Consider the following 14,376-nt stretch of genomic DNA (forward strand, 5'->3'; position numbering starts at 1 on the left):
TAGTTTCCAGAGGGGCCAGTGAGGAGCAGGTGTCAGTTAATATGAAGACTTTTCTAGCAGTCCCCCATCCCAGGGAGCATTTCATCAGAGGCTGGGAGTGGGGGGGTGGGGGTTCCTGCCCTGGGGGATTTGGGCTGAAGGAACAGTGCATACGGTCCACGATTCTGCAAACTTGGGCTTCGGGAAAGTATCTGGTCGGCCATTTTCTGACTTATGCTGAAGGGAATCTATGGAATTCTGAGCCAGAGAGGACCTGGTACCTGTCACCACTCAGACTCGATGAATCAGCCATAAGGAAGTTTGGCCACATCTCCTAGGGACACTTCTCCAAATGGCACTTCATGTCATCATGCCATCCTCACACTTGTTCTTGCCCAACCAAGTACAGCCATGCCCAGTCCCTGGGTGGGAGTGTGCCCAAGATGGTGCCTTGATGCCTGGGTCCCCGAACCCTGCCTAGTGTCCAGAAGCCCTCATGAACAACTCCCTGTTAACTCTGGGTCTCTCTCCACATCCTTCCCCCTCCAGCCATGGTGACCCACTCCGGCCTTTAAGTCTCTCTCAAGCGGCCATCTCCACTTCAAGGTCTGATAGCGCTTCAACTTAGGATGACTTGGAGGAGCCCTTCATCTCACTGCCAACCCCCAACTCGGTGAGTGAAACCTCTGTCAAGCTGCTTACTGTTGAAGCCAAAAGTCCCTCTCGGTCCCCCACCCACTCTTTTCTTCACCCTACACATCTAGTCCCTCACGGGATCCTATCAATCTATCTCCAAACCATATTTCCTATCCACCCACTTCTCTCCATCCTCTTTGTTACCCTCTTGCCCAATGACCCCTGACCGATCTCCCTGCTTCTCTTTCTGCTCCACCTGCATTTGTTCAATAGAAGACAGAGTGAACCTTTAATCAGAGGTCATTCCCCAGCTGGAAACCTGTCAGTGGTTCCCTGTTGTGTTTAGAATAAATGGATTCCTTCCTGTGGCCCCCAAGGCCTGCAGGGCCTGGCCCCAGCCCCTCCGCTCCTCCCCACCCCCCACCCCCTGCCACCATCCTGGCTTTTGGTCGAGGTCCTGGAGTCCACCCAGCTCTGTCCCAGGCCCCTCTGCCTAGAGCATTCCTCCCTTTAGCCTTCAAGCTTCTTTAGAAAGGCTCCTATCCTGTCGTTCTCTATTATGGCACTCTTTACTTCCTACCTTGTGCTCATCACAGTACATAGGTATTTTACATATTTGTAGAGATCTCCAACATCTGCCCTGCACCAAGACTGCAACCTCCTCAAGGGCAATGACCTTGACTCTCTCTTACCTCATCTTATGCCCATTGCCTATCACTGTGCCCGGCAATAGCAGATGGTCAGTAAATACTTCTTGAATGAACAACTGAGTCTCTCAATCTGATTCTACTTAGGGGACATTCTTTGTGCAGCTCCCGGTCCTCGTGGCAGAGTGTGGTGCTGGTCACCTGGAGGCAAAAGGAGACGTCAGCGTGGCCGGACTGTTGTCGCCCTCCAGGCAAGAAAAGTGCACCGGAGGCAAGACGTCCTGCCAAGATTCCACTTCAGGGGAGGGGGCCAGGACGACGCCCCAGTGGCTGAGGCTCCAAGGTCCCGTGACTAAGTTCACACTGACTGGGGGAAGGGGGTCAGGCCACAACCAGGGAACTCATCTGGAGGGAAGACACTCTTGTGAAAAATCACCCACGTCTGTGGGCTTTGGGGGCTTTCCCACTAGTAGCCTTTCTTCCAAAGCTCCAGAGCAGCACCCAGGATAAGAACCGCCTCTCTCCTGGGCCTGAGCGGCAGGCAGCAGACTGAGAGATGGCAGCCGGGTCAGGAAGCGCCATCCTTGGCTGCTGGGCTTCTTTCCAGAGCAGGGGTCTCCCTCGTCCTGCACCGGACAGGGGCTTCGAGCCTCTGGAGACAGTCTGTGCTCCTTGAACCGGGCGCTGTGGGTCGGTGTGACGAGGGAAACAGAAGCTGAAAGCAGTAAGGAAAAGTATTCGAGCTAAAAGCTGACCTGGGCCCGTGTTTGCAGTCACACAGCCGCGCCCGCCACCTGATAGAGCCGTGCGGGGAACGGAACCGTGACGGGGACTCCTCGCCCCATGCGTGTACCACACCGTGGGAGTCACAGCTCTCGGCCCCGGCGAGCATGTCTGCCGTGTCCGCACACAGGGCCGTCCAGGGGAATACCTGCGGCAGCCACAGGGCCTCTTTCCTCTCTTCGCTCAAAAACACATTCAAAGGTTTCCAAAGATTGCTCCTGACAATGACCAAAGCACTTAGACCTTTAGAATTCATTTTCGTCACGTGGAGTCCTTCAGAATGCAGCTTGCCCTGCTATGGTGTGGTTGCACCTCACCCAAACTCGTCAACATGCAAAATAACCCTCCTCCACTCTGAGACCCAAAGTTGCCAGAATGACTGCGCCAGGCTGTTGCTGGGAGCTGGCGGTGTTCATGAGCCGCTGACCTTTCCAAACCTGAGCTCAAACCTTACAGCAGCCACGGCCTAAACTATAAATACCTCGAGAGGCAAGTAGTGCAACAGTGACATACTTAAGCCCGCTGGCTGGGTTCAAATCTCTGTTCTGCTACTCCTCGGCTGTGTGACCTTGAACAAGTTTCTTAACCTTTCTGTGCCTTAATTTACTCCTCTGTAGAGATAACAGTACCAGCGTCCTAGGTTGCTGTAAGAATGAAAAGGACATGTGTGCTTAGCAGAGTGTCGGGCACGTGATCAGTGCTCTGTGAATGTTGCTATTATTTTTACATCATTACCCTGAACATGGGCTTTTGTCAAAAGACGAGATCCCTTCCACTAATATGGCTCAAAGTCCACCTTGAAGAGGACTTTGATTTCTAGTAAACTGCATGTAAACCAATGCCTGCACCAGGAAATACTGGTTGCCACCTCCACGAGAGGGCTTCTTCCTCAGGGTCCAGGGAAGGTGCCCATTGGCCGTCTTCCATCTGCCCTGCCCTTGGGTCGCACTGGAAATGCTGACTCTGGGACCTTGCAACCGCCCGGGGATGGAGATCACTTCCTGTGCTGATGAGGAAAACCTCTTCGAAACGACAGCTTGGTGTCAGGATCTTGTCCACAGAGGCTGTCCCGGGTGAGAGAGTCAAAGACTGTGTCCCAGTCCCCCAAGGGTGGGGAACTGTGCGTAATCTCTGCCTCAGCGCCAAGGATAGGAATGATCTGAAGGTGCTCCAGAATCCCTCAGGAGAGGGGGGCAGGGCTGCCCTGCGTGGTGGCCCTGTCTTCTGGGCCAGGCCAGGAACAGTTGCACGTTTTGGGGACGAAGCCCTCTGAGGTCTTCACCCTGGGTTCACCAGGTCCACCTAAGACATCTGGGATGGCACCAGGCAACAGACAGGGCTGTCCCTGAGCTAGCCGGCGGTGACACTGCAATGTCTTCCTCTTGTCCCACCGTCACGAGTGCCCTGCTGCTTGAGGTGAGGCCACTGGGCCGGTAGTAGCAGTCCCTACCGCTCTGCTGAGGGCTGCTCCGGATAACTTAGGGAAACTGAAGACCTGCCACACAGGGAACCGAGTGGAGCTGATTATACCAGCAACTGAGGAAGAAAGCCACAAAAATGTCAGACAGACACTGAACGTGGCCTTCCTTTGAAGAACAAAAGCAAAGAAGATTGGCTCACCAATGGGAATTAAGTGATAACAATGCAGTGCACAGAAATCAAAACCAATTCTAAGCCAGCTCCCTCAGAAAAATACAGGGTCCTGAAGAGTAAAGCTGAACTATGTGAGGTCTTTGAAGAGGGAAAATGTTACTTGAAAATGCTTTGTAAAGTGATGTTAGCACTTGCAGAGATGAAACACATGGCCCAGGGAGAAGGCTTGTCTGCAGGCTGCCTATGCTTCCTGGCCGCCATAGGCTCCCCAGCGGAAGCCTCTGTCAGGCCCTCCGGTCCAGCTGGGAGACAGTGTCCCAGGCTAGGGGAACCCTTGGCTGTTACAAGTGTTGATTGCTTGCTTGCTTGCTTTTCAAAGAATGTTTTTCTTTTTCTTTTTTTTTTTCTTTTGAAAGAATGAGAGAACATGAGTTGGGGAGGGGCAGAGAGAGAGGGAGAGAGAGAATCCCAAGCAGGCTCCATGTGCCAGCACAGAGCCGATGGCAGGGCTCGAACTCGCAAACAGTGAGATCATGGCCTGAGCCAAAACCAAGAGTCGGACGCTTAACCGACTGAGCCACCCAGGCATCCCACAGGTTCTTTAGGCTCCAAAAGCCACGACTGGAATGCAAGACCTAAATGTGACGTTCAGGGTCCAGACAATTTCAGATCCAGTTGGGTAATGCTCGATGTATTTTGCTCTGGCTAGGTCCAACTCTGGGAAATTTCCTCTGCCATCGCCTCCCTCAACCCTAGCTAGTGACCACCCAGGTGCACCAGTTTGCTTCAGGAAGAACTCATTTAGGCTTTTTGCTCTTCACTTTACTGCTATTCAGTAGGAGGTCAGCAACCACAGACAAAACTGCCCCAGGTCAAAGAACAATGCAGAACTGACAAGAAAGGGTCCGGATCACTCTGGGTCCCAGGAAGAGACAGATGGTGCACTCAAATGGGGTAGGTGCGAGTTCAACAAAGAGACTATTTATAAAGGTACTGAGAGAGTTAGGGAAACCCACAAAGGAAGACACAGTACCCAGGGCAATAGCCCCTGGTCTTGGCCTGGAGGGGCTGCCAGCAGGTGCTGAGGCCTGCAGAATGAGAATATGGTGACTTCCCAGCAGCCTAGTATGGAAGGCCGTGGGGGAATCGATGACTGGCCCTCGGCTTTCCTAGCCAATGTCCTGTTGGTGACTCCCACTGACAGAAGCCCAACATATCAAGAGGCCCAGGGAGACTGTTCATGCAGTCCCTAGAGATCAGTCTCTCAGAGTGGAGAGGGCAGAGCAGGGCAGAGTGGCTCTGGAGGGGCACATGGAAAACGGCCAGCTCAGGGTCGTTTCCCAGAGGCCACAGCTTCTTGGTCTCCAGCCAAGTGCAACCATTATAGGACACAACCTCCGTGGCCAATTTCAAAGCTCTGCTTACTGCTGGGAATGCATGTTTGAACAAAGCCTTTATTCTCTCTATTCCAACAGCAGGGCTGGAATTTAAAAAGCTTCATTTTCAAGACTGGCTGCTTTTGATGTGTCTAACCTGGAACTTACATTTTGAGTCAAATAGAATTATTTAAACAAAGCATTTCAGTGATAAGCACAAAATGTTTTGGGGTTTTTTCTTCTTCTTCTTTCCCCTCCCAATACCACAGAACATTCCTACTCTCAGAGGGTAAGTGCTGTTCTGTGGCCTACATCACATCCTCCCTCAGCCTCTGTTTCCCCAGTCTTCGATTCTGCAGCCTGAGTCTTCATCCGGGTGTGCCCGGGCACAGGCCAGGGAGGGTGAGGCTTACCTCAGACGGGCCTGGAGCCAGGACTCTGCAGCGCTTCCCTCCTCTGACTCCTGTTCCAAGTTTGGCAGAAACATGTGTTGTCATCCAGTCTTCTTTAGTCATTATACTTTGTCTTCTTTCTGCTCCCTTCCCCCAACCCATCTCTCTTTCTCCTCTGATTTAAGCCCTTTTCTGATAGCATCTTCTGTTCTTCTCAGCTGAACCTCTCCTCAGCCCCAAGCCTGCATTTATCAATTTTATCTCCTGCCTCGACTTGTCTGTTATTCAAGTTGGAGCGTAATCAGCATGTGCATGCCTTGGCAATTACGCCTGCTCTGTACTGTCCCGGTGTCCCTCTGGGTCCTGCAAGCCCATCTCTCCATGCAGTGCACACGAGGTGTCAGAGTGATGGTTACCAGTGCCTTGGAGCTGGCCTCTCGGTCACCGAAAACCATTCTAAAACAGAAGAGCTACTTTTTTTCCACAGCCATGAAAGCAAATGAAGAGAGCAAGGCCCAGATAGTAAAGAGGTACAGTCATTGGGGCAAAAAGCTCAGACCTGGCCTGGTCCAGGGGTTACACACAAATAAATAACACATACAAATAATGTGAAAATTCCCCTTAGAAAGAGTGAGCTCGGCCTCTATCAAAATGATTCTACATAAATAAAACGAAGGCCTAGACAGATGAAAGCTGATAGAATGATTTTTACGGTGGGAAGGACAGTCAACCTGGCGTGGGGCTGGGGAGGGCAAAGGTGCAAACACAATAAAAGCTATTAAATGACTTCACCTTTCACTGAATGCTTAGTTCTGGACCTTTGGTCAAGCTTACTGAGTAGAATTACTAACTTAAGGCTGAAGAGCAATGTGGACAGAAATTTGGATAATATTAAATTTAACATCAGAATTCTCTAATATGTGATACAAAAGACTGTATCACTATGGAAGTAAGAGCATTTTAGATACAGGGAATATTCCATTTTCAGCCTTAGGGGATGGACAGAATCTAAGCCACCGTCTCAGCTGGCTTTTCTGCAAGGAGATCAGCAGGCTGCTATTACCCCTGCCTTTAAGGGCACCACCGATTAAGGGAAATCTGAGGCCGGGCTTCTCAGCAGGCAAACAGGACATACTGCTCAAAGATTGGCTCACTACATCCTGAGAGGAGGCTTACAGCTCAGGAGATGGTTTCTGGACTCCTGATAGGACTGGAAGTAATCATCAGTAAGGGAGAAAGACCTTGAAGAAGCTATGCCAACTCCAGTTCTAAAATAAAGTCTAGACAATTTAAACCAGGTCCACTTTAGCTGGCAGATTCCCTCAGGGGAAGCACACTGTAGGTACTAAGAAGGTCCTGACAGAGCTAGCCAGGGACAATGCATGTTAGTGCTACCTTTGACCCACTCATAAGTACAACAGTGTCTTCCAAATTAATCACAAGAAGTACTTCTATTACCATTAGCCACTGAGTGGATTTATATGCAACTAAGTACATGCTCAGCAGGCTCATTTTGGAGGTCTAAGACAATCCCATCGGGAGAGGTGGAGTGAAACTGGAGTATTACTTTATACAAGTAAAAGCAAATGCAGATTGTTTCCTTAGAATTTGTTTGGAAGGCCAAGCAAAGCATCTACTCACCCAGTTTGACCTCGAAAGGCACAACAATTTCCCTGGGGTGGAAAGGAGATACTTGTAACACCAAGAGTAATGATGTATTTTCCCCTGTATCCACCTCGTGACCTTCCCCAAAGATATGTGCCTACCTTTGCAGAAGCAGGCCAAACTCATAATTTGCATAAGGGCTTAGAGGACCTTTTATATCCACCTCTCGTTAACATAAAAATTAACGTGCATGGGTGACATCTGTCTTTTATTGATTCAATCAATATATTGGGAATTTAGCAGCAACTTAATGGCAAGCAGTTACAAAAATCTCCTATTCTTCTACATTTAAAATAAGTTGTCTTAAATAATCTACACCAACCTAAAATCACCAGAACACATGTGAATGGCTGAAGCACTTCTGCTGTTATGCCTATGGCAAGTTTATTAGTAATTTCCTAACAAAATCTCCTAGTGCAAAGTGCACATAATTATTTGGGACCTCCATCACCATATTTGGCTCTCATTTTCTCCTACAAATAATTGTGCCCAAATACAAGAATGTGAAGTAAAACTGAGCAAGTATGCCCACCACCTTGCTTTGAGGGCGCGTGCTCCTCTAAGCAACTCTCAAAAACCTCGAGTTAAGTGCAGCCACAGCTCGCCATCAAGCCTGTTGGTGGCTGTTCTTAACACTAGGCTGCCTTGAAGATCCCTAGCTCCGAGGTTAAACTGGTGCAAACACGTGGCAGGGCTCAGCGGGGCTAAAAGACTAAAAGCTCGACATAGTCCTGTCCTTTCCCCCTCCCGTCTCCTCACTTTAGCGCTAGAAAGAGCAGCTCTGTGTTTGTACTATTCACCTGTGAAGGGAACCTTAGAGTTTCTTTTTGGTTCTAGGCACGGCATTGGATTTAGCAATGTATTTGGTTGCCGGTCCTTGGCTTGACGTCATGGGGGATTTCTCTGGTTCTCCCTTGAGTCCGGCTGGAAAGTTTCTGCTACATGCAGAACTTGCATGCTTCGAGTCCGAGTTGTCCGCGTTTTCCTTCTTACTGGTCACAGGAAATTTCTTTGCATAAGCAGTGGACTGGAAATAAAGGGAAAGGCCTGGATTACTTTTCAGACACGAGGCAATATCTATCAATTCAAAGAAGCAAGGGACTACAAAGTTGCCCAGGATTTGCAAGGCGGAGCACTCTCCAGAGGGGAGATAGAAACTAATCCCATTGTAGGGCTGTTATTAAATGCCCAAGTAAGTTCCTTTAGCACTTTCAGGAAAGCAGAACTGTTTAGGGTTTGGTGTAGTGCAAACTACAGGCACAATTTCAGATCCTCTGCCATGCGAAACAAAAGTAAACATCTGGCAACATTTGCATAGGGAAGTTGGCCAGGACATAACCACACTCATTTCATCTTTACAGAATTCCAGGCCGGCCCTGGCACGTGTACGGCTGACCTGACAGGCACAGCACAGCACAGCTACGCCTCCTGACCTGGGGACGGTCGCTGCCTATGGCCCACTCCTCGCGCTCTCGCCATTCTCTGTGCTCACTCCGGAGCCTGGCTTCAAATCCCGGTCACACCACGTGGGCAGGTCCACGGACCTCTTGGAGTCTCGATGCCTCACGGGTAAATGGGGAAAACGTATTTGCACGTTTACTACATGGGTTTATTATGAGAATGCACTGAGATAGAGGCCATGAAAGTACTTCTTCAAGGCACAAAACAAACAAAAGGGGTCTCAATAGGCAATTGTGTTTTCAGGTCACCTCACCCCACTGTCAAGGAAACAGTCTCTGATTCTGCTGTCATGAGGGAAGCAGAGTCCATTTTAACCTTAGACCCATTTTATAAGTAATCACTTCTCTGGGCACCATGGTGGCTCAGTCAGTTAAGCTTCTGACTTTGGCCCAGGTCATGATCTTTTCTTTTTTTAATGTTTATTTATTTTTGAGACAGAGAGAGACAGAGCATGAACGGGGGAGGGGCAGAGAGAGAGGGAGACACAGAATCGGAAGCCGGCTCCAGGCTCTGAGCCATCAGTCCAGAGCCCGACGCGGGGCTCGAACTCACGGACCACGAGATCGTGACCTGAGCTGAAGTCGGACGCTTAACCGACTGAGCCACCCAGGCGCCCCCGCCCAGGTCATGATCTTAATTTTCTTGAGTTTGAACTCCATGTGGAGCCACGCATCAGTCTCCGCCCTGACAGTGCACAGCCTGCTTGGGATTCTCTCTCTCTTCCTCTCTGCCCCTCCCCCACTTGCATTCTCTAAATAAATAAATAAATAAACTTAACAATGACAACAAAAAAGAAGTGAGCACTCCTCATGAAATGAAGCTGAGCACAGAGTTCTAAAAGAGCAGAGAACGTATTAGGAGAAGGGGACACAAGCAAGGTGGGGGATGAGACAGGGGAGAATAGATACAGCAGGCCTCACAGACACAAAATGGTCTGGGAAAGGCTCGTAAGTTTAACGCTCTGGCAAACGCAAAGTTACTCTACATCTGGATCAATAATCAGGTTAACAATTTTCAAAGAATCTGAAAAGACTACATGTAACACTGTACAAATAAACCTGGTGTTTCTTTGATCACTCAGGCCCTTCTGATACAAATGGCCATGTTTTATGCCCGGTAGTAGGCACTTAATATATATTTGTTCAATGAATAAGTGACCTCCCAGGGCAGCAGCAGAACTTCGGGTCATTTATGATTTTTGGTACCTGTATTTAAAGAAAGAGAACATTTATCTGACATTTGCTTATTGCAGACAGGCCTGAAATATGTGTCTCTTCAGAACATCACTCATGTAGGACTTCCTAACCATGTCTGCTAATTCTTGAGCTGGTAATTTTGTACATCGAAAAAAATTAATTTGTACAAATTTAGAAATGTAAAAAAGTCCTTTTCTCTATAGATTTGTTTCACCCACGAAAATGTCTACGTTGCTTCTCTGTGTATTCTTTCACAAAATAGACAATACTGAAAATGCATCAGCATTCCGTAACATAGATTGTAGCCTCTCACTGAAAACTCCCATGTTCAGCACTACGGTGAGGGTGAACTCCCCTAATGCTCCAGTAACCGGCCGGAGAGAAGCTGCGTTGTTTAGAACAGCACTGATCCCAAAGACAGGAAACCTATCTTGGAAATTTCAATTCGTGGAAGTTTAATCCTATTAAAAGGTGAATCTAAGTGTAACCTTCACTCTTTTGATTTTCCACCTTTTGAGTGATCATCCAAGTAGTTGAGGAAATGTCTTTGAACACATCCACTACAACTACGGTTCTACAGAATAGGAACACAGATTCAGCCATTTTCTTTTTAATGTATTTATATTCATATGCAGCTCAACACTTCCATTCTTCTTCATGGTTCCATTTGTTAATGGACTTGAGTCATTAAAGTAGACTCAGAAGTTGCAGTCACCAGAAAGAAATACTCAGAGACAGTCTCTGTGGGCAGGGTTAGTGATGTAGATGATTTTTTCTTTTTCCCAAACGCATTAGAGGCTCTGGTGTTTTCTTCTTGGATAAGGTAACTTCAGATTATCCTCAGAATTTTCTGGCAAAGGGGAAAGAAAGAGAAAACTAAACCAGAATGTTTGCTTGCTTTAGTGCAGAAATAAGGTATTTCTGTTTCATTCTAGAGCAAGATGAGAAAATATTCCTCAGCAACATTTCATTATTTTATTTATTTATATCTAATTTTAGTGATGTATTTTTAAAATAGGTGGTACAACCCCATGATTTAATAGTCACAGTGTTAAAAATCTTCTCCCTGCCCCCTAGTTGACTCTGCTCTGCCCCACATCAGGGACAACCAATATTACCAATTTACAGTGTATGCTTCCAGAGAGTTCATGCATCTTCAAGCAAATATTAAGTGGAACCAGATTGAATTGGTAGTCATTTCTGCAGGTCAAAAAAGCCTAATAATGGCAATTTCATATGGTTCCGTCTAATCCATATATTGACATGCTTTCTTCTCCCTGTTTTTACCCAAATGGTAGCCCACTGTAAGTGTTCTTTCACACCGTGATTTTTTTTCAACTAATGATTATTTTGAGGATCCTTCCACGTCCATATGTAAAGAGTTCTCATTCTTCTTTTTGGCTCTGCAGTATTCTCTTGTTTGAATATTTAGCCAGCCCCTTCACAATGGACATTCAGGTCGTTTCCAAACTTTTCCTAGTACAAATAATGCTTCTGTGAATAATATTGCACTTGTGCCATTTTGTACATGTGTAAGTATATCTACAGGCTATACATTTTAGAAGCAGGACTCCTGAGTCAAAACATCTATGGATTTGTAATTTTGAAAGGTATCGCCATATTGCTTTCCAGTGCCTCTGTACCAACTTATATTCTTACCAGCAACATATAAGTGCCTGTTTTCTTATTTCCTTTTCAATTTGGCATTTAATACATGTTAAAACGAATATAGTCAACCATGTTTTCTTTGAACTCCAAGTTGGCCCAAAACTGGCTGCACTGAAACAAATCTCAATACTTGTTCCTTTACTTCTTGGTAATATCAATGCAAATCTACTCACCTTTATACAGATGTTTATGTTTGTAAATGCTTAGAAGCTTCTGTGTATATGTGTGCACCTTGTAAAACGGTGTGTGTGTGTGTGTGTGTGTGTGTGTGTGTGTGTGTATGCACATGTGCACACTTTACCATTTCCCTGCTAATTTGCAGTTGCATTAAGTTTAGAATGCCATTGTTTAGGAATCAGAATTGTAAGAGCTTTCCTGAAGCCTCTGAGTCTCCCCTCTTAAATATCACCTCTGATATTTGAAACTGTGCTCTGATGCTAACAAGACATGGATGCAGGCCGGCTCTCATGATGTCCTTTAGACTGAGCCGTAGCTTTCTTCACCAAGAGCCAAGCCACTCACTTCCTTGAACACAAATGGCCAAGGCAAATTCCAGCTTCCAGGCTTTTCTCTAGGAATATAAACAAATCTTAATGTTTCAGGGATTTCCTTTGTAGGTTATAGGTTATCTAAATTTTAGGTTTCTCTTTTTCTTCTCTCACAGTTGAGGGGATTCCTCAGGGATCTATGCTGTCACAGATGCCATTTTATAGTTTTGTGAGTAACGTGACAGAAAAATGAAAAGTGAAATTACCAAGGCTATAGGAATTACTAAGATCTTCTAGGTCATAAAAGGCAAATAGAAGGTGATGAGCTCCCATCCTGTTGTACAGAGGGGGAGAAAGATGAGAGAGGAATTCAATATTCAGTGCTAGGGGAAAAAGAGTTTAAATGATCATTATGAGATTGTTGGCCATCATTATCAGTCCAAAAAGGATCTACAAATCATTGTAGATTGTGCTCTGAAGATACTAGGGTAACATACCATTGCACAGTGATCAAGAAAACCTAGCTATCATCAGAAAGCATTTTAGAAATAAAGAAAAAAATCCTTTATCCTTACATAAAATCATGAAGAATTCATACCTGAAACACTGCAAATCAGCTTGAACAGAGATAAAGGAACCAGGAAAGGTTTACAGACAGGTCACTAATATGATTAATGGATGGAGGTTTCTTTACGAGAGAGAGCTCTTTAGTCTAAAAATATAAAGAATAGAGGACATATATAATCACAATCTGTAGAACACACAAGGGGGAAGATCTCAGCTCTGTGCTGTAGTCAAGATGGTTATACCAGGGGCGGCCCCAAGCAGCATTTCAATTGTTCCTCATCTTTGACAGGCTCTTTCCACCTGGGACGGTTGAAGAATAGTCAGTCCTACTGGAGGCGGAATGATGGAAAAGATGACCTTACAAGGTTCCCTCCGGTTTCATCTTTTAGTAATTCAGCACCCATGGCCTGATTTCTTCAGCTCATATTATTAATCTTGGAAAGGGGCTCCATGTGTGCAAGGGGAGATATGTAACAAGAAAATTGGGCTAAATATACATATTTCATTATTCACTGGCATAACTTTAACCTGATGAACTCATCTGGTGATAATGGATGCAAAACCTGTAAGCTCTAGGCATATCCCTGCAAGTTAATACCAGTACATGATTACTAGAAACTGTTACCATTTCTCTGAATTTTGAGTAAAATACATGCTATTTAAGTAAAGTGGTTTATCGCCATAGCAACCATTTCTAGAGTCACACATTCAAATTATAGGCCTGCACAAGGTCCAAGTGACAGAACATTCTGATACAAGTTTTCAGCTCCAGTTTGCTTGCAATGGTCACCCACTTTCTCTTACATTCCTGTGGTTTTCAGAAAGAAGAAGGAAGGGAAAGAAAAACCAAAGGGAAGAAGAGTAATTAACTTCCAAATATATAGATTTCTTCTATAAGGCTATCTACATAAATAGCTGGGCCTTGTATGGAGTTAATGAAAATAAAATCTAACTTGCAAATCAGGGAGATATAAATTTCTCTTTTCTTTTTTAGTTGAAGTATAATTTACATACAGTAGAATGTACAAATCTCAAGTGTACAGATTGATGACTTTTGACAATGCATAGACCTGTATAACCAACAGTCAATCAATTGCCCTGGGTCCACATCCCACTCAACTCCCTCCCATCCTGAGGCTACAGGTGTTCTGATATAGTTCAACATAATTACTTTTCTAAAACCTCATATAAATGAAACAACATACAGTATGTACTCTTTTGTGTCTGACTCCTTTTCCTTAACATGCTTTTTTAATTGAAATTTTTACTGAGATTTAAGAAAAAGAAAATTTTATTGAGATAATTATAGATGCTCATGGTATTGCAACATATGTTTTCGAGATTCATCCATGTATTAGTGGTTCACTCCTTTGTATTACCAAGTAGTATTCCATATTTTATGGATATACCACAATTTGTTTATCCATTCTTCTATTACTGGATATTTGGACTGTTTCCAGTTTGAGGCTCTTTATACATAAAGCTGCTATAAATATATTCTACAAATCCTTTTCTGAACTTATACTTGGGATTTCTGGGTAAATGGTAAGTAAATGCTTAACTTTATAAGTAACTGCCCAACTGGTTTCCAAAGAAACTCCATCATTTTGCACTCCACAAAGCAATGTAGGAAAATTCCAACTGCTCCAATATTTGCTAAATGGACTGGATTTTTTAGATTTTGGCAATTCTAGAAAGGATATAGTGATATATGTTGTGGCTTTTCCTGTTATCATTTGCATTTTCCTGATAACTAGTGATGTTGCACATTTTTTTCACATTCTTATTGACTATTAGTGTATTTTCCTATCTGAAATGTCTGTTCAAATCTTGTGCATATTTTAAAAATTGAGTTGCCTTATTGAGTTGTAAGAACTATCTCAATATTTTGGATACAAGTCCTTTGTTAGATATATTTATTGCAA

General features: G+C 45.3%; 1 protein-coding gene across 9 annotated transcripts in view; it reads right to left on the reverse strand.

Moving 5' to 3' along the window:
- Positions 1–7,262: 7,262 nt before the first annotated feature.
- The window catches only part of STK33 (serine/threonine kinase 33), a 168,267-nt gene continuing 161,153 nt past the window's right edge, over positions 7,263–14,376 (reverse strand). For 5 of the 9 annotated variants that reach the window (XM_045038924.1, XM_045038919.1, XM_045038918.1 and 2 more), the window contains one exon: positions 7,263–8,098. In XM_045038924.1, the coding sequence (XP_044894859.1) occupies positions 7,886–8,098 (213 nt within the window). In that variant the 3' untranslated portion in view covers positions 7,263–7,885. Of the gene's footprint in view, positions 8,099–10,322; positions 10,605–12,482; positions 12,597–14,376 lie in introns of those variants that run through there. The other 4 variants (XM_045038921.1, XM_045038920.1, XM_045038922.1 and 1 more) reach the window with 4 other exon arrangements.

The sequence above is a fragment of the Felis catus genome, chromosome D1 (assembly GCF_018350175.1).
Source record: "Felis catus isolate Fca126 chromosome D1, F.catus_Fca126_mat1.0, whole genome shotgun sequence".
Taxonomy (NCBI): domain Eukaryota; kingdom Metazoa; phylum Chordata; class Mammalia; order Carnivora; family Felidae; genus Felis; species Felis catus.